This window comes from Podarcis raffonei, chromosome 10 (assembly GCF_027172205.1).
Source record: "Podarcis raffonei isolate rPodRaf1 chromosome 10, rPodRaf1.pri, whole genome shotgun sequence".
NCBI lineage: Eukaryota > Metazoa > Chordata > Lepidosauria > Squamata > Lacertidae > Podarcis > Podarcis raffonei.
The window spans coordinates 70,903,441-70,923,489 of NC_070611.1; the positions used below are offsets into that span (position 1 = coordinate 70,903,441).

At 47.9% G+C, this 20,049-nt stretch overlaps 1 protein-coding gene across 1 annotated transcript in view; it reads left to right on the forward strand.

Annotated features, from left to right (window-relative positions):
* Positions 1-20,049, forward strand: part of LOC128422517 (collagen alpha-1(VII) chain-like) — a 69,891-nt gene that overhangs the window by 25,922 nt on the left and 23,920 nt on the right. The window contains exons 13-19 of the mRNA XM_053406609.1: positions 3,328-3,408; positions 5,563-5,616; positions 6,745-6,798; positions 7,824-7,886; positions 9,556-9,618; positions 15,039-15,155; positions 19,834-19,911. Of these exons, the coding sequence (XP_053262584.1) occupies positions 3,328-3,408; positions 5,563-5,616; positions 6,745-6,798; positions 7,824-7,886; positions 9,556-9,618; positions 15,039-15,155; positions 19,834-19,911 (510 nt within the window). The remainder of the gene's footprint in view (positions 1-3,327; positions 3,409-5,562; positions 5,617-6,744; positions 6,799-7,823; positions 7,887-9,555; positions 9,619-15,038; positions 15,156-19,833; positions 19,912-20,049) is intronic.

Below are 20,049 nucleotides of genomic sequence, written 5' to 3' on the forward strand. Positions count from 1 at the left end.
ACAAGGCTTCTCTGAAACAGCAGAGTTTTGCAAGGCACCTTTGGCTATTATGGGAGTAACTGGATACCCGGTCTATGCACAAAACTCGCACCTGCGCAAGTGCTCCAGGTGGAACCGGTCGTGTAAATGTGCTTACATGTGTTTTGGGGTCTACAACTCCCATCATCCCTAGCTAACAGGACCAGTGGTCAGAGATGATAGGAATTGTAGTCCCAAAATGGCTGGAGGGCCAAGTTTGGCCATGCCTGGTTGAGCTGGAGATGTTTTCACACAGAAGGTCTCTGTTCAGTTTCCAGCAACTCCAGGTAGGCTAGGAGAGACTCCTGCTGCTGCAGTTGGTGTCAACAACATTGGTGTCTAGATGGACTGTTGGTTTGCCTCCGTCCAAGGAAGCTTACTGAATTATGAAGCCTCTACACCAGGCATAGGCAAACTCAGCCCTCCAGATGATTTGGGACTACAACTCCCATCATCCCTAGCTAACAGGACCAGTGGTCAGGGAAGATGGGAACTGTAGTCTCAAAACATCTGGAGGGCCGAGTTCGCCTATGCCTGCTCTACAGGCATAGAGGGGTAGATGAGGCTTGTCAACTTGAGGAAGTAGCCCGTCTTGGAGAAGGAAAGCTCTGGTCCTCAACCTCTGCTGCCTTCTTCAGGAGAAGAAAAGGCTGAGGAGTAAACCCTACACAAATTTGGAGTCCCTAAGGCGGTTGGATGATGCTTTGTATGCCTCCTTCCAGCAACTCCTGCAGTCAAACTGGTGCCAAACGTCTTGTTCCGCTTTCCTTTGGACCACATCAGAGAGGCCAAGAAGAGGGTCTTGTCATCTGGGCAGCCCAGGACTCCCAGGCTTGCACCCCAGGGAGGTCACTTCGATGCTGCTGGAGCAGCAGTTTGGCTTGGAGGCACACTCCATTGCTTCTTCGGACACACAGATGCCAACTGAATTGTGTTTACAGCAAGGGAGGCTGGTTCATTAGGATGAATGAAGCAACAGCCCACCAGATCCAGTCTGCCCTCAGCCAGCCCCTACTGTGCTGCCCACTCCCTGCCATTGGGTCCGGCGCCACCTTCTGGCAGTCTCCCCTCCTGCCGCCCTACCACTCCCACTCTGCACAAGTCACCACTAATGAAACTAGCAGCTTAGGGAAGCGATGGAAAGGAGAGCAAAGGAAAAGATGTTTGTTGTAGCAGGAAAGGAACCAGAGATACACCCCAATGCCAGGGTCCAGGGAACAGCTGCTACCATCGATTCGCCGACATTTACGTTGCAGATCTTCCGAGAGCAAACAAAAAGCACGATATTAAAAGCTTCTATAGCAGTCATTAAAAAACAGGAATTATTGATCAAGTGCTTGAAGTAGAAAATGCGAAGTGATAAATGAAGCAGGAACAGGCAGTGAAGTACTGCAGCGGTGGCGGGGGAGGGGGAGAATGGGTTAATATTAAGCATGATTTGGACTATGACTCCCATTTTCCCCCAGGTAGTTCAGCCACATGGCTTCCCAACTTGGGCTTTCAGAGGATCTCCTGGGCGCTGTGGCTTTCCCAGTCGCTAAGACCATGTTAAAAACTAGGCTGTGGGACATAGATAGCCAGGAATTAATCTCAGCTGCGGGGGAAAACATGCTCCCCTCTTTATTTTCACCTCTCTTGGGCACAGGAATTTAATCTTAATTATTTACAATTTTTGTTTCATCCGGAAGAAAGAAGGGCCTTTTTGCTGGCTAGGTTCAATTCTAATCCTTCTAACCTTCTTTGGGGTAGGTTTGCGGGTTTGGCAGAAGGAGACTGGATCTGCTCATGCGATGCCCACCTGGTGGAAACTAGCTCACATGGTCCTTAAATGTAAAATGTATGATGATCTCTGCCAACAATTTCTAGACCATCTATGTACTGCAACATGGAAACCAGAGACAGAGGCCAAAGTCTTGGAGCCTCAGCTTCAGGATCTGTCCTTCCAATGAGCACTCAGGGCTGATTTCCTTCAGAATGGAGAGGTTTGATCTTCTTGCAGTCCATGGGACTCTCAAGAGTCTCCTCCAGCACCAGAATTCAAAAGCATCCATTCTTTGGCCATCAGCCTTCTTTATGGTCCAGCTCTCACTTCCTGGAGCAGGGACCGGCAAGCCACTCCAGTATCCCTGCCAAGAAAACTCCATGGACAAAGACAACAGGTTCCAGTTACTACAAGTGGCTTTTGCCAGCTTTGCCTCAAATTGCAGAGGATGACTCACCGGAACTCTCCTTTCCTTTGATGCAGTATTTGAATAAAAAAAGATGTTACATGGTTCTGCTTTTTTTATATAAATAATAATAATAATATTAAAAAACAGAATGCACTGAATATATATTTCTCATCCAACAAATGGCTGAAAATTGATGTGAGCCATTAAGTGTTGTTGATTCACAGGGCAATCCATCTCAGAGAGACGACTCACGTACAGGAAGCATCTTTCATTCTCTGCGAAACCCTTTTCAATCATTACCTCTCTAGCAGATACAAAGCCAGATGTAATAGAATTTTTAATACCAAAGAATGGAGATGAGCTATCAAAGAGACGTCTGTTGCTAACCACTCCATTGCCCCATCAAATTTCAGCGCTACGTTTCCCCCCCACCTCCCTATCTATTATCTTCTGCGGCTCGCCTGGTTTTGTATGTGTATGAGAGAAAGACAGCACTTTGCAACTGGGAATTTAACACATATTTTTATGCGTTTGCGACTCCCTAGACTCCCTTAAATTCCCGGGTCCAGCAGGGAGTTAGGATTTAACCAAGGCAAATGTTAAAATATTAGCCAGGCCAGTTTCCGAATGAGGTAAATTGCCTGGGAGATGAGCCATTAAGAAAACAAAGGAAAGGTAACAGCCCATTAAGAAAGCCAGGTGGCAAATGGGTGGGGCCCCTCCTCCAGCTCTGAGAAAGTGAGAACAAAAGCCAGAGTTGAGAGTTGGCCAGCATGTGACTTGGAGGCTAAAGGTTGCACTCTGGTAAAGGCAGCAAGCTGGAGAGAGGGTCAGAGCCTCGGCTGATTTCTGTTTCCAAGAAAAAATGGGAGAAACAAGACGTTTTTGGGGGTGTTGAAGTTGTGAACCCCTCCATTGCAGGCTCGGGTTGTATATATGGGTAAATAAACCTTAAATCATCCCTGGTCCCACCCTGAGCTGTGCCACCTGCTTGCTTTTAGAATGTTGGGAGTCTGGGATGGAACGTTCAGACACGGGGACGGAATGCTGAGAAACTCTCGTCTATCTAGAGCCATTCATAATTTTCTCGCTCCCCCAGGCACACAGCAGGAAGGAACTGTGTATTATTTCATTTCAGGGAACCGCTGGGCTCGATGGGAAGAATGGTATGAAAGGGGCAAAAGGAGACAGAGGCCTGCAGGGCCAGAAAGGGGAACCGGTGAGCATTTTTAGCATGGATTTCCCCTTCCTTCCTAACATCCCCTGCTGTTCATGCGACTGGATAGGTGAAAGGTAAGGGGTAAAGGACCCCTGGACGGTGAAATCCAGTCAAAGGCGACTATAGGGTTGTGGCGTTCATCTCACTTTCAGGCCAAGGGAGCCGGCGTTTGTCCACAAGCAGCTTTCTGGGTCATGTGGCCAAATGACTAAACCGCTTCTGGCGCAACAGAACACCGTGACAGAAACCAGAGCGCACAGAAACGCCGCTTACCTTCCTGCCACAACAGTACCTATTTATCTACTTGCACTGGTGTGCTTTAGAACTGCTAGGTTGGCAGGAGCTGGGACAGAGCAACAGGAGCTCACTCAGTGGCGGGGATTCGAACCGCCGACCTTCGGATCGGCAAGCCCAAGAGGCTCAGTGGTTTAGACCACAGCGCCACCCTCATCCCTATGCGACTGGATAATGGAGAGCTTGAGATGTGTGTGTTTCAAGATCACCTTACCCCCACGGCTTCAGTCTGCAGAACTGGCACTCTTATGGGTGTCAGACAAGACTATTTTCCACAGTTGTAAGAAGCCAGTCTTTTAGTGGGACAGCAACTCCATGCTTGTGTTTTTTTGTGGCACCTGCTTAAAACATTTTAATTTCGGCAAGCCTATCCCAAAGCTGAGATCAAAGCACATGTCTTTTTTTCTCCAGCTGATGCTTTTAATTGTCTTTTGAACGAACGCCTGCTTTTCACAGTCTTTTATTGATCGTTTTAATGCCTTGCTGTTGTTGTTTTGTAAACCGCTTGGCAGCTTCATTACAACCAAGCAGTATATGTATATATATATTTGTTAAAGGAATTATAAAGAAATAAAAATATTTGTGCCAGCTGGCCCGGGCAAATGAGAAATGGCAAGGTCTTCCCCACTCACTCACGCCCCGCCCCCCGGAAGAGGTGATTTGCCTCACTGTCTCCTGGCTATTTCTCGCAGCAAACCTCCAGGTCATTCTGTGAGCAAGAAATTGGCTGGCGGATGCATGTCTTGGTGCCATGGCACCCATCTAGGCAATGCAGATCTACAGTTACTGAATCCAGGGCTGTGTTTGTGTTGTGCCCTATCCTAGCATTCTGGCATTAAGAGAAAGTCATTACTGTACACAAGAATGAAGAAGTTGGTGATTTGCAGGGGTCAACAGCTGTTTCTGAAGCTGAGCGCGATTCCATTAGGAGCACTGCATTTTGAGAATTTGCCCTGCAAACTTGAGCCAGTGTGGTGTAGTGGTTAAGAGTGGTAGACTCGTAATCTGGTGAACTGGGTTCGCTTCCCCGCTCCTCCACATGCAGCTGCTGGGTGACCTTGGGCCAGTCACACTTCTTTGAAGTCTCTCAGCCCCACTCACCTCACAGAGTGTTTGTTGTGGGGGAGAAAGGGAAAGGAGATTGTTAACCGCTTTGAGACTCCTTCGGGTAGTGATAAAGCGGGATATCAAATCCAAACTCTTCTTCTTCTTTGTGGTTTACAGCCTATATTTATTCTTGAGCACACGAGCAAAGTCTGTCCTGGTAGGGAACTCCTCTCAACCTGCCATCCAACACTGCAGAAGGAAAGACGTTTAGTCTGGCCTTGGTGAATAACCTTCGATAATTTGGTACCGCCAGGTTTTTAATGTAAGGTGTTAACTTAAAGACATGCCCATATTGTACTCCTACTGCCAGCAGACTACAGACTGCGTGTGATCGAGATCGCAAGTCACTGTGTGTATTATCCCATAATCTTTGCTTTAACGTTTTTAGGGCGCCTTCATAACCCAGGTAATAAAGTTTTGGGGGGTGACAGACCAATAGAGGTGGCTTTTCTAGCCATGGTTTTCTGCCATTTGCGGACAAACTCCTCATTGGTCAGGTGTTGGTACAAACCCTTCCCAAGATCAAACACTGAAATCCTGAGCCAATGTTTTAGGGCAGAACACCATGCTTTAGTTGGGCATTCACCAGCTTCTAACAGAAGTATGGAGTTGGGGACACAGTTGGGTACCTGCAGCAGAGATCGTAGATATTTTGCAGTAGGCTGTCTGAATTGTGCATTGCTTTGTAACGATTTGTTGGGTCTCTGGACCGTAATAAAGATTGATTGATGGACATTTATTCTCTCCATTCAGGGGGGAGAAGGCGATCCTGGTCTATCTGGTGACATTGGACGGAAAGGTTCGAAGGTACAGTGTGAACACATCTAGGGGAAAATGGGAGTTTTACGGTGCTTATCACCATGTCCTGCCCTGTTTGCAACTGAGGGGGCCTGACTTCTCACTCCCCCCCCAATTAACTCGTTGTTTATTCCTCTTCTCCATCTTCACAACATGCCCTTGGCTGTTTTATTTCTTCACTTTTCTGTACAGTAGATGCATTTCTTACCTGTCATTCACCCTAGGAACCCAGGGCAGGCCACAATAAGCTGAAGAAAACAGTAAAATGAACATCAAAACGTCTCTTAAGTAGTAAACAAAATAATCACAAATATCAACCATGCCATAAAACTTTAGACTTCTATTTCTGCACGGAAGGGAGGGCAGACATAATTGGTTCCCCCCCCCCGCCATTTTATGCTCACAACAATCCTGCGAGGTGCGCTGGTCCCATGGGTTACCCGAGAGGCGAGGTCCAAGTCCGGTCCGTGGTCAAAGGTGCAACATGGAGGCAGTCCGTAGTAGCTGAAGCTGGGTGCAGGGCAGGGAGTCGGGTGAAGTCAGGAATAGACATGCAAGCAGGGAGCCAGGGCAGGTCAGGAGCTCAGGCAGGAACTAGCAACCAACAATGTTGCTCCCGCAACTTGGGACTGGGGCTGGCCGGCTTTTATCTGCCCCAAGGCACAGGGCGGCCCCGGTCCACAGGTGACTCACCTCTCATGGCCTAGAGGCGAGCACTCCTCCTGCGGGAAATTAGTTCCCTCCGCCTCTCTGCCCTGAGCCTCTGCAGCTCAGAAAAGGCTGGAGGGTTACCGGACCCAGAGGCAACCTCACCTTCCCCTGACAGGGCTGAGAGTGGAGCACCTGCAGGCAATGGGTCCTCCATCACCTCAGGAGCCAGAGCAGACTCAGCTGGTGCCTGAACCTGAGGATCCAGCACAGGTGAGGACCCTTCAGGCTCATTCCCTGGCTCAGCTGGTTCTGGAGGTGGGGAATCCTGTGCAGGCTGGGATCCCTCAGGTTCAGCATCCGAGTCCGAATCCCAGGCCATCACATGAGGTAGGTTAAACTGAGAGATAATAACTGGATTGAGATCCCTCATGGTGAGGGTCTGCTCTCATTGTACGTCTTCATTGCCTGGTCACAATTTGTCCTCAGGGTCTACGTGGGTTGCCAGGAAGGACAGGACCTCCAGGAGCAGATGGAATCAAGGTAAAAAAAAAAAATTTAAAATCTATATATGTATTTAAATGGAGGGTCCACCATTGTATGTTTTTTTCTTCCCAGCAGTCCTAGGTTTCACCTGAAACCTGCAAAGAACCTAGTGTGACCCTATCTTAATGCCTAAAAGGCCACCCCTGTCTTTAGGCAGAGTGCAGTGGCTGCCTCAGGCAGCAGATTTTGTGTGTCATGAAAAGGCGGCACATTGCTAGTTGTTTAATTTGAAGTTGTTGGTTTTAGGGAAATGTCTTGGGTTGGCCCTGTTGCAGATATTAATATTGTGCAGTTTGACACGACTGGACGCATGAAAACTGACTCCTTTTGGAAAGGAAGCCTTGTCCAGACCCATAAAGATATTATTCAAATTTTACTAGCAGAACTCTTCAAAATACAACAGAAATATCAAACAATCCAAAATAGTCATCTAATGTCTTGTACTGTCCAGCACAGGATCAGGACAGGACACAAAAGCAGCTCCCCTCCACGTGGATATTTGCAACCCAATACCTTCATCGCATGGTCTAAGGTTACAACACTCACATGTTAGCTACCAGAGAACAACAACCAGTTAATTAAGTATCAGCTCAGCAAAAGTTCAGAGTGCTATGGAAAATCCACGTTAAACTTTTAGCAATATACGTTTCATTTCAGTGTCAATTAAACCAATTATACTTAACAGGCCTTGAATATCTGCATTCCACTTCCCCCAATAGATACCCAAATATGTGTGGCTTGGGGGGGATTTTTTTTATTATTAAGTTCTCTTAAATATTACAGACCTCATCCCATGGCTTCACTGTCAGCCAGCACCCCCCACCCCCACCCCAATTTGCTCTGTTTACAATCTAGCCTGATGAAGAGTCCTGGAGACCTCAAAAGTTGGAGCACTATTTTGTGACGTAATAAAGAGCCAAAACATTTAGAAGACACAGAGCGCCCCCCCCCCAAAAAAAAACACCACTTGTACCTGTGTGCAAAAAGGACTGGCTAATTCCTCTGTCTCATTCCATGCACAGGGGGAAATCGGTGGCGTTGGGAGTCCAGGTACCTCAGGTGCAGATGGGCTTCTGGGACCTGAGGTGAGGTGCAAAGCTATTTAAAAAATAATAATAATTGTCTGCTACCCGGTGGGCTATAATAATAATAAAATTTTATTTATATCCCACCCTCCCCAGGCAAAGGCGGGCTCAGAGCGGCTAGCGACAGTTAAAATAACACAGTTTACATAAAATCACAATCAATTAATTAAAATGCATTCTAAAATCAATTCATTCTAAAATCAATTCAGAATCAAATTAATGGCAACCATTGGGCTAGAGTTCTGTGAGGATTACCAAAGGAGGGGGTCAGACTGTGCCTCGGCCAAAGGCCCTGCAGAAAGATGTCAAATCCTGCAGGGCCCTGGTTTCTTGTGACAGAGCGTTCCACCTAGTCGGGGCCAGTACTGAAAAGGCCCTGGTCCTAGTTGAGACCAATCTAACCACCTTGCGACTTGGGACCTCCAAAGTGTTGTTATTTGTGGACCTTAAGGTCCTCCGTGGGACGTACCAGGAGAGGCGGTCCCATAGGTGTGTGTGTGTTGACTGCTGGTTCTCTTAGAGAGAACCAGCTTTGGGAAAGGGCATTTGGAAGCAGAGAAGTCTCTTGGGGGAGGCATGCTTAACCCTTCCCTAACCCGCTTCTTTTCCACTACTACTTAGCACAGGGGTCAGCAAACGTTTTCCACAGGGGGCCGGTCCACTGTCCCTCAGACCTTGTGGGGGGCCAGACTATATTGGGGGATCCCCCCCACTGACTCTCTCCTCCCGTCTCCACAACACCAGACAAGCACCGGTGGCTGCTTACCTGTGCCGTGCAAACGGCAGGGGCTGGGGACGGCAGAGGGACGATGAGCGGCACGAAAGGGCTGGCTCCGGAGAAGGGCTGCTTAAAATGGCACTCAGCCCAGCCCCCTTCCTCCTCTAGGCAGGGCAGGGAGAAGCCAGGAGGAGGGAGGGAGGGAGGGAGGAGGCGCCACCGTGGTGTGGGGGGAAATGGTGCAGCCCGAACGATCAGAATCCCCATGCCGATCCATGCGGTGGTTCCCGGACTGTCTGCAGGTCGGATCCAGAAGGCAGTTGGGCCAGATCCGGCCCCCGGGCCTTAGTTTGCCGACCCATGACTTAGCAGAATTCCAGAGGCATGTTTGTGAAGGGAAACTAGTCATTTTGCAGGGGAAAGTCATTTTGCAGCAGGGAGTCACAGAAGAAAAGCGGCGGGTGGGCAAGGGTTAAGCACGCCCCCTCAATTACCCGTATTTTTCGCTCTATAAGACGCACCAGACCACAAGACGCACCTAGTTTTTGGAGGAGGAAAACAAGAAAAAAAATATTCTGAATCTCAGAAGCCAGAACAGCAAGAGGGATCACTGCGCAGTGAAAGCAGCAATCCCTCTTGCTGTTCTGGCTTCTGGGATAGCTGCGCAGCCTGCATTCGCTCCATAAGACGCGCACACATTTTCCCTTACTTTTTAGGAGGGAAAAAGTGAGTCTTATAGAGCAAAAAATATGGTACTTCTGTTCTTCACATCACCCGCTTCTGGATGTGTTTTTCCATAGAAGGAACAACTTTTAAGGATTTCAATGCACCCTTTTTAAAACAGAACTTTCTGTGGTGTCCTGCCCCCCCCCCCCCGCTCATCCCTGTTTATCAGTTTGCTTGCATGGGTTTATTCCATAATGGTTACAGCGATCTTTGGGCTTTGCCTAGGGTGAGCGTGGAGAGTCTGGCACAGACGGGCCCAAGGGAATTTCGGGGCAGAAAGGAGAAAAGGTCAGTGCTGCTGAAATCATGTTGCAAAAGGTTATTTAGTCCTCCAACATCTATCAGTCGTGGTTAACAATGTTATATCCTGATGCTCAAATATGGCTATCCTTTTTTTGCAAGGCAAATGCCAACTTTTCCAAAGGAGTTTTCCTTTGGGGCTTTGCCTCATTTGGTCTTTGTTTTGCAACAGCAGCTTTAACCCTTGCTGTGCTGTGTCCCTTTCTTCCAGAAGGGAGCAAAAAGCATGTGAAAAAGAGAGGGAGATTAACACCCATGCTTCAAATCCCCGGTCATGATAAAGAGTTACCACCTACTATTAAGGCTTCCTAGCCTCCCATTAGAGGAACGCTACTCATGGTATGTATATGGGATGCAGGTGGCGCTGTGGGTTAAACCACAGAGCCTAGGACTTGCCGATCAGAAGGTTGGCGGTTCGAATCCCCGCGACAGGGTGAGCTCCCGTTGCTCGGTCCCTGCTCCTGCCAACCTAGCAATTCAAAAGCATGTCAAAGTGCAAGTAGATAAATAGGTACCGCTCTGGCGGGAAAGTAAACGGCATTTCCGTGCACTGCTCTGGTTCGCCAGAAGCGGCTTAGTCATGCTGGCCACATGACCCGGAAGCTGTGCGCCGGCTCCCTCGGCCAATAAAGCGAGATGAGCACCGCAACCCCAAAGTCGGTCACGACTGGACCTAATGGTCAGGGGTCCCTTTACCTTTACCTTTACTCATGGTATGTACCAGTTTGGGCAAGGCAGGCCTAAATGCTAACCAGATCTAGAAAGCGGTTGCTGTTGCTGTTGTATTTATTTGCTGCCCATCTGACTGGGTTGCCCCAGCCACTCTGCCAGACTCCCAACAGAATATTAAAAACACAATCAAAGTTAAAGGCTGTTTCCACCATGGCCTTCCTGCAGTTAAAATAAAAAAAAAATTTTTTCATTATGGAAACGCTAGTTCAAAAGGCAGACTTCGCAAAGAGTCGAGGTTCTCACTAGGTAGGTGTTAAGTTGTGGGTGAACATATCAGACGACACAGCGATTCTTCAAACAGCTCTTGTTTATTCACAGGCCAGGACAGAACTGAACTGAAGGGTTCAGCCAGCCTGCTTATATAGAGCTCCAGTACAACGTAACTGTAACAACTTTCTGTAACTATCCAATCACTGAACCTCGCTTTCGATCCCTTATTTGCATAACTATCTACAGTATCCACCTGCTGGCCCAGGGTGAGAACTTCAGTACATAACAGTAGGCAAGCTGTTTTGAACACAAAAGGGATTAATGTTCAACTTGGGCAGGGACCCTGAGCGACAGGGACTGAACTGCCAGGAAACCAGCCTCCTAGCTTGGCCCCATCCAGCAAGACACTTCTGAGAGTAGAATGGGATCAAATAAGGATGCAGCATAAGAAGTCGTCTGCTGGATCAAACCTGTCATGCGGGATATAATCCATTGGAGCAGTCAAATACAACATTCCTTATTTCCCTAGAGTGGACACAGACAGGGGGATGTTACTCTGCCAGTATAGCTTCCTGTTACACCTGGTCTGGAGCATGTGACCAGGTAGGTGGGCGCGACCCCAGGAGACCCCACAAGAGGTCCAGTCATGCAGCCATCTTTCTCTTTTAGACTCTTCTTCTGTTTTCTTCTCTTGGGCTGCACTGCTGGCTCTCAGCAGCACATGGGACAAATCCCCATATGGGATTAATAATAATAATAATAATAATAATAATTATTATTATTATTATTATTTATTTATACCCCACCCATCTGGCTGGGTTTCCCCAGTCACTCTGGGCGGCTTCCAACAGAACACCAAAATACAATAACCTGTTAAACATTAAAAGCTTCCCTAAACAGGGCTGCCTTCAGATGTCATCTAAAAGTCTGGTAGTTGTTGTTCTCTTTGACATCTGGTGGGAGGGCGTTCCACAGGGCGGGTGCCACTACTTAGAAGGCCCTCTGCCTGGTTCCCTGTAACTTGGCTTCTTGCAGTGAGGCAACTGCCAGAAGGCCCTCAGAGTTGGACCTCAGTGTCCACAGCTATCTCTGTAGCTGTAACTACAAGCCCAAAGCCTTCTTTCGGGGATCATGCTGTGAACTGAATGTAAGCAAACTTCTTGATACTTTTAAAGAAAGACTGTTGTGTCATTATTCTTTTTGAGAGGGATCAGTAGGGGGACTTAACAGGAATAATCCAATCTGGGCAAGCCAGACTGGATTGCTTAAGGAAAGAGATTCAAATGAATCTGCAAACTAGCTTTCTGCTGTATAAGGAGAATGTGCTGTGCTACTTGACTCACTAGCGTGAGTGAGGAAGGTTAATATTTAATCCATATATCCTCTCCTACCAGTCACAACATTCCCACAAGTCGCCCGACTAGTACAGCATCCTGTTCTTACGGATGCCCCAGTGGGAAGCAATTTCCAGCAACTAGCATCCAGAAATCTTCTTCTTCTTTGGCAATCACTCGTAGCCGAGTAAGATATTCTTCCATAAACACGGTTTTAACAGTGGCTGTGGAGGCCAAATCTGGATCCACACGTCCTTCCACAGTGGGGACATAGGTTTCCAGGAGGGAGTTGATTACAGTGTGGATTTGCATTTTTTTGGAAGTGAGAGCTGGACCATAAAGAAGGCTGATCGCCGAAGAATTGATGCTTTTTAATTATGGTGCTGGAGGAGACTCTTGAGAGTCCCATGGACTGCAAGAAGATCAAACCTCTCCATTCTTAGGGAAATCAGCCCTGAGTGCTCACTGGAAGGACAGATCCTGAAGCTGAGGCTCCAATACTTTGGCCACCTCATGAGAAGAGAAGACTCCCTGGAAAAGACCCTGATGTTGGGAAAGATGGAGGGCACAAGGAGAAGGGGACGACAGAGGATGAGATGGTGGGACAGTGTTCTCGAAGCTACTAACATGAGTTTGAGAAACTGCAGGAGGCAGTGGAAGACAGGAGTGCCTGGCGTGCTCTGGTCCAGGGGGTCACGAAGAGTCGGACACGACTAAACGACTAAACAACAACAACATACTACATTTTTAAAGATTTGCCTTGAGAGAGTCTTTAAACCTCTTTTGTTGACCACCAGCATTACCCTTTCCATTTTTAAGTTCGGAAGAGAGCAGTTGCTTTGGAAGACGATCATCAGGCATCCGCACAACATGACCAGAAGTACACTGCTTCTGACAGGGGAGGAAAGCCATACCCACCAAGGTTATTAGCTGTTGATAGCCTTCTCCAGAAGTTCAGTGTTCTTCCTGTTTCCATGCTGACTGTTCTGAGCACACCACATTTCTCAATCGCTCTGTTTTTGCAACATCTCTCTCTCTCTTCATAATTACATCGAGAGTCACTCGGGTTCACTTGTACTAAATGGGAAAGTCGGCCTTTCAAGAGCAGCCCATCCATCTTCTCCAGGATTTCCCAACTTAATCAGCCAGCCCACAGCAGCCCTGCTTGGTTCAGTCATTCATCTCCTTCCCCCTCAGGAGGCTTCTACCTGCCAGGGATGGTGTCATCATCTCTGAACAACGAGCCTCCCCCTTTGAGATGGATAGACTTCTCTATAGAGCCAAGAAACACGCTTGGGGAACAGGAACTTATTAGGCTGGATAAAGAAGGAAGTTAAGCAAGGACTCGTTTATTCATCAGCCTGTCTAAATCAGGCTTGGCCCTCCAGATGTTTTTGGCCTACAACTCCCATGATCCCTAGCTAGCAGGACCAGTGGTCAGGGATGATGGGAATTGTAGTCTCCAAACATCTGGAGAGCCCAGCTTGAGGAAGCCTGGTCTAAATAATTTGCACAGGTTGACTCCACCAAGCCAGACCATTGCTTCATCTAGCTCAGTGTTAATTTCAGCGACAGACAGTAGCTCTCCAAAGTCTCTCCTGGGCTTACCTGGAGATTCTGGAGACCAAAGCTGGGACCTTTGGCATGAAGAGGAGATTTCCGGCCACATTTCCTTGCAGATAACATTCCAGGGGCCGCCTTTCTGTCATGTGCGGCACCAGAGGGGAAAGCAATTGATGCAACTCTTATCTTGGGAGCCAGTGTGGTGTAGTGGTTAAGAGTGGTGGACTCGTAATCTGGGGAACCGGGTTCGCGTCCCCGCTCCTCCACATGCAGCTGCTGGGTGACCTTGGGCCAGTCACACTTCTCTGAAGTCTCTCAGCCCCACTCACCTCACAGAGTGTTTGTTGTGGGGGAGGAAGGGAAAGGAGAATGTTAGCTGCTTTGAGACTCCTTAGGGTAGTGATAAAGCGGGATATCAAATCCAAACTTTTCTTCTTCATCACCTTTGTGAAGTGGACCACATCTTGACTGCACAAAGGCCAGGGGGTTCAGTAACACAGACACACACACACACACACACACACACACACACACCCTCTGAACCCCGCATCTAGGCAATCTGGCGGCATTGCTGCAATCCAGAGAGACACTTCCTCACCGGGCAAAAGCACTGGAGGAGGTTGTGGAGCACAGCTGGTGAGAGGTGCGATCTAAAGAAAGGGCCAAGTGTGGGAGGTCCGAAGCGCCACATCTGTGACCAGAGCTGTGCAGCTGTTATTGGCCCAGAGATGGACAGAAGATAAATTCACTACCAAAGAAGAATGGCGGGTTAAATTGATGGATTATGCCGAAATGGCTGAAATGACGGGAAGAATCAGGAAGGTCAAAATTTTAATAAGGAATGGGGAAATTTTATAATCTGTCTTAAAAAAAACCATTGCAAACAGTTAAAATCGTTAGTAGGGTTAGAATATTACTTGTAGCTTAATGGTGAATTTTGGACACAATGGAGATGTAAAAGATTTGGATTCTCCTAAAAGATGCAGGAGGAAATGATTAGCAATAGGACCCACAAAGGGGAGGAAGGAAGTTCAAGAGATTCCTTGCGATCTTGTTTTTACGTTGTATGTTTGATATGTGACTGTAAAATTTTAATTTGAAAAACCAAATAAATAGATTTGTATATATACAGTGGAACCTTGGGTTAAGTATTTAATTCGTTCTGAAGGTCCATACTTAACCTGAAACTGTTCTTAACCTGAAGCACCACTTTAGCTAATGGGGCCTCCTGCTGCTGCCGATTTCTGTTCTCATCCTGAAGCAAAGTACTTAACCCAAGGTACTATTTCTGGGTTAGCAGAGTCTGTAACGTGAAGCGTATGTAACCCAAGGTACCACTGTATTTATAAACGAAGGGCCACAGCTGAGGCCCAAGCCGGAGGTGCTACGCCCCTGCTCTGTTTTAGGATGGACTATAAGTTTTATGTTGCATTACAGTCATTTTTTAATGATCTGAGCCCCGTTGGGTAGATCGGCCCTCACAGGTGAGATGTTGAGATCCTCACAGAGAGATGTTGAAAGCGATACAAATGCTGTATCCTGAGAGGAAGTCTTTGTTCAAACTTGCAGGGCGCCAAGGGGGTGCCTGGCCTGGGAGGCTTCAAAGGACAGATAGGCCTACCTGGCAAGGTGGGTGTCGCTGGACCACCTGGCCTGCAAGGACCTCAGGGTGAGCCAGGAGTACAGGTAAGAGATTTCTGGTGGGTTCTGGTGGTCAGGGGTGGAAGCAAGGAAACAGAACCTCCTGCAGGGCTTTTGCTTTGTTTTGTTTTGTTGAATGCAATCCTTTCCTTAAAGCCAACCAAATTTATGTCAGTGACATAAAGTTAGAATACGTCTTCCAGCAAATGATGAAAGGATCCCATTTATCAAACGCTGAATCTAGTAGATTTAGCTGAAAGGCAACACATGAAGATCTGCATCGATCATTGTGAGGCACCCCTAATTATTTTTTTGTATAATTAGAAGAATGTTTTATAACCTTCGAAGGTTGCCTAAGCTTAGAAGGGGAGGTGGCATGGCTGTGACAGCCATGAACGGACCAGTGCTTCTGAATTTGCCACTACACTGAAGTCCATTGCACTTTGGGGTGTGTTTGTCTTGCATTTAAGATTTGGGGGGACTGTGTGGTTTATTCCTAGCCTTATTTCCAGTCTGTCAAAGCTGAAACAGGCTACAAGGGCAGCCCTGCAAAGAGCATGCCACAGTAGTCTAGAGAGGCGATGGGACGATGGGTCACAGTGGCTAGATCTGGGCCAGGGATGTGGGTGGTCTCAAAGATCAAGAGGAGAGCTTAGCGGCTGCTGTGTGTCACTTGAAAAATAAATGAAAAGAGCAGATGAAAAGTGAACTAGGCCAGGGTGGGAGGGATGGAGAGACAAGAGAGAGCTGCCTTCATACATGCTTTAAGAGGTTAGGACTTTTATATCAGTGGCAGGAGGTAGTCACACTCTAAGAGCCCTCTAAGAGATCATTAGCCATTCCCGCTTTGGTGCTGATTAGCGAGAGAACATGAAGAGTTTTTCCGCCTCCGCCAACTCTCTCTCTGTCTCTCCATCTCTGAACCCTAAATTATGAAGGAGAGCATGCAGTGGGGAGCTGTAGCCATCAAAGGGCAAAGAGTCCTCATGCCGGCAGTTTATTGAACTTGTGGCAGCGAGCAGAGAGAATGGAGAAGCACCTTTTCCTCCTGTGTAGGATAGCCAAATGCCCTTTTCTCCAACGCAGGTAGGAGCAGGTTTGTGTGGTTCTTTCCATCGTAGAACCAAAGGCAAAAAAACTAGGCTAACGGACTCATCTACAGATGGGAATCAATCGCTCATTACAGTCACCGGCCAATTCTGCAGAAAAACAAACGGTCTGACTCGTTGCAACACTTAAAAACAAATGCATTGGATATAATTCTTGCCCCGCTCAAGAAGGCAGCAAAACAATTCTCCTGATCCTGCACTGAGGTCAGGGAAAAAAAAGTTTGCCAATCCTTGGAAGCAAAACTGACCAGTTTGTCCATCCTAATTCTCAAACACTATTGTGTTTTGAAATTTGGCTTCTCTGAATCTTGTGATACAGTTCTCCAACCAAGCAATGTGTTCAGAAATGCAAACCTGCCTAATTCTCACTTCCTGAGTGTGGGGTCAAAGCAGAGGAGGTGAGGGGTGTGGCTCAGGAGGCGCTATTGTTATGTACTGAAGTTCTCACCCTGGGCCAGCAGGGAGATAGTTATGCAAATAAGGGATCGAAAGTGACATTCAGTGATTGGATAGTTTTAGAAAGTTGTTACAGTAACGTTGTACTGGAGCTCTATATAAGCAGGCTGACTGAACCCTTCAGTTCAGTTCTGTCCTGGCCTGTGAATAAACAAGAGCTGTTTGAAGAATCGCTGTGTCGTCTGATATGTTCACCCACAACTTAACACTGGCGACGAGGATGGGATGGATGGACAACAGAGCACAGCCAGATGCAGCCACCCTCTGAGCAGAGCTGAATCACTGAGCTGAAACACTGAGCAAAATCACTGAATGTCACTTTTGATCCCTTATTTGCATAACTATCTACAGTATCCCCCTGCTGGCCCAGGGTGATAACTTCAGTACATAACAGGTATGGCCTGGGGAGAGTCGCAAGGGCTAAATAGAAAGACCTGGAGGGCCGCATTTAGCTCTTGGGGCAGAGGTTCCTCATCCCTGATTGGGAAGAATCTCTAAGTTTAGCGTTGGCTCCATCTTCCCTGTAAAAGTCAGGGTGGGCAATGAGATTCCCTCTAGATGTTTGTGGACTCAATCTCCCAGTGTCAAAAAGCAAGCAAGCCATAAATCACACCATTCATAGAATCATAGAATCATAGAGTTGGAAGAGACCACAAGGGCCATCGAGTCCAACCCCCTGCCAAGCAGGAAACACCATCAGAGCACTCCTGACATATGGTTGTCAAGCCTCTGCTTAAAGACCTCCAAAGAAGGAGACTCCACCACACTCCTTGGCAGCAAATTCCACTGTCGAACAGCTCTTACTGTCAGGAAGTTCTTCCTAATGTTTAGGTGGAATCTTCTTTCTTGTAGTTTGGATCCATTGCTCCGTGTCCGCTTCTCTGGAGCAGCAGAAAACAACCTTTCTCCCTCCTCTATGTGACATCCTTTTATATATTTGAACATGGCTATCGTATCACCCCTTAACCTCCTCTTCTCCAGGCTAAACATGCCCAGCTCCCTTAGCCGTTCCTCATAAGGCATTGTTTCCAGGCCTTTGACCATTTTGGTTGCCCTCCTCTGGACACGTTCCAGTTTGTCAGTGTCCTTCTTGAACTGTGGTGCCCAGAACTGGACACAGTACTCCAGGTGAGGTCTGACCAGAGCAGAATACAGTGGCATTCAAAGCTGGAGTTAACTCTTTATTCACATAAACATGATATCCACAGACTTGGTTGGGTGTCAGGCCTCATGAGCAGAGCAGCTTATTCCGGAGGAGGCGGGTTCTTCAACCATGAAATCGGTTGTGGAGACTGAAAGTCCCTGCCGCCTCCCAGCTGTCTTAAGCCCCCTCCTTCCCAGGGCTTTTTCCAAGCAATCATATCTGGGATGAAATCCACTGGGAGCAGTCAAGTACAACATTCCTTGTTTTCCTAGAGTGGTCATGCAGGGGATGTTGGTCCAGCCAGTCGAAACTTCCTGTTCCTTCTGGCCTGGAGCATTCTTCCTTGCATGCGACTAGTGGGTGGGCGTGACCTTTCCAGACCTGCTAAAAGGCCAAGTCACGCTGCTACCACCCTCTCTCTTTGACCTTCCTGCATCACCTGGACTGTACAGCTGGCTGCCACAGCAGTTCCCCAAGTCATCTCCCATGTGGGGTAAACCTGTTTGTACATGCTTGTAACGTTAAGCCTTAAGCCTACCTTCAGGGATCACACTGTGCTCTGCCTGATTGTAAGTAAAACTACTTTTTGTTGCTGATGAATAAGACTGTGGTGTCTTTATTCTTTTAGGAGGGGTTCAAAGGGGATCTTAGCAGGAACACACAATTCAGTCTGAGCTAGATTGAATTGTATAATAGTAAAAGGCTCAGGCATCATGAGAAGTAGAGATGTCACCTTGCCAACAAAGGTCCATATAGTTAAAGCTATGGTTTTCCCAGTAGTGATGTATGGAAGTGAGAGCTGGACCATAAAGAAGGCTGATCGCCGAAGAATTGATGCTTTTGAATTATGGTGCTGGAGGAGACTCTTGAGAGTCCCATGGACTGCAAGAAGATCAAACGCATCTATTCTTAAGGAAATCAGCCCTGAGTGCTCACTGGAAGGACAGATCGTGAAGCTGAGGCTCCAGTACTTTGGCCACCTCATGAGAAGAGAAGACTCCCTGGAGAAGACACTGATGCTGGGAAAGATGGAGGGCACAAGGAGAAGGGGGCGACAGAGGACGAGATGGTTGGATAGTGTTTTCGAGGTTACCAGCATGAGTTTGACCAAACTGCGGGAGGTAGTGGAGGACAGAGGTGCCTGGCGTGCTCTGGTCCAGGGGGTCACGAAGAGTCGGACATGACTAAACGACTAAACAACAACAACAACAACAACAAAAGGCTCAGGCGAGTCAGAAACTTGTTTTCTGCCCAGTAAGAAGGGGGATGCTCTTTGCTAAGTGAAGAAATTGGCTAGCGCAAGTTAGGAAGGATATTAATAATCAATATATCCTCTCCTGCCACCCTCAACATTCCCACATCAGAGACTGCGCCTGCATGCAGCCTGCCATGGCTCTGCCCTTTTCAGCTCTCTTCTGGTTCTGGGAGGCAGGGGGATGGTCGCAGCAGTAGGGGGAGACATCCCTTCCTCTTCTCCAGCCTATCTCATCTCTGTCCCTTGGCTTCCCTCTTCCCACTCACCAGCTTCAGCTTCTACCTCTGAGTCTGGACTGCTCTCTGCCACAGCCTCTTCCTGCTCACTGAACCCTGTTGCCTCTTCAGTTTCCAGCGCCACCTCTTCCCAGTCTTCTCCCTCTGCCCACTAGTCATTGTCCCACCACCGCTCCCCTGGCTCTGAGCCTTCTTCCATTGGTGGCTCCCCAGCTGGTTCCTCCCACCATTCCTCTGCGTCCAACCAGTCCGTGACATCCACCATTGGCCACAGGGGCTGCCAATGATGGTATCTGGAGTCCAATAACCTCTGTAGGGCACTGCATCGTCTACCCCAGGGATGAGTGGTCTGGTAGGTCCACTGTTCATCAACTGTCTTCTGCCAATGTTCACATATCCTAGCATTGGGCTGTGGACATCTCCCTCGAAGGACATTGACTAGTCAAAGTTACAGATGGGTAGGACCTTTGGGCAACGCCTGTGCTTAAAAGAGACACTATAGGGCTGCCTTTTCTGTTTCCAGGGCGAGAGGGGTAGAAGAGGAAGGCAACAGCTTTGTCTCAGGGGACCCCCAGGAACTCCTGGCAACAAAGGGGGAGTGGTGAGTATTCTGAAGATGAAACAGAAGGCAGAGCCCTGCCAGACCTGAGTCCTACGAAATAGAATAATAATAATAAATAATACATTTTTATTTATACCCTGCTCTTCCTGGTTCAGAAAACCGGGCTCAGGGCAGCTA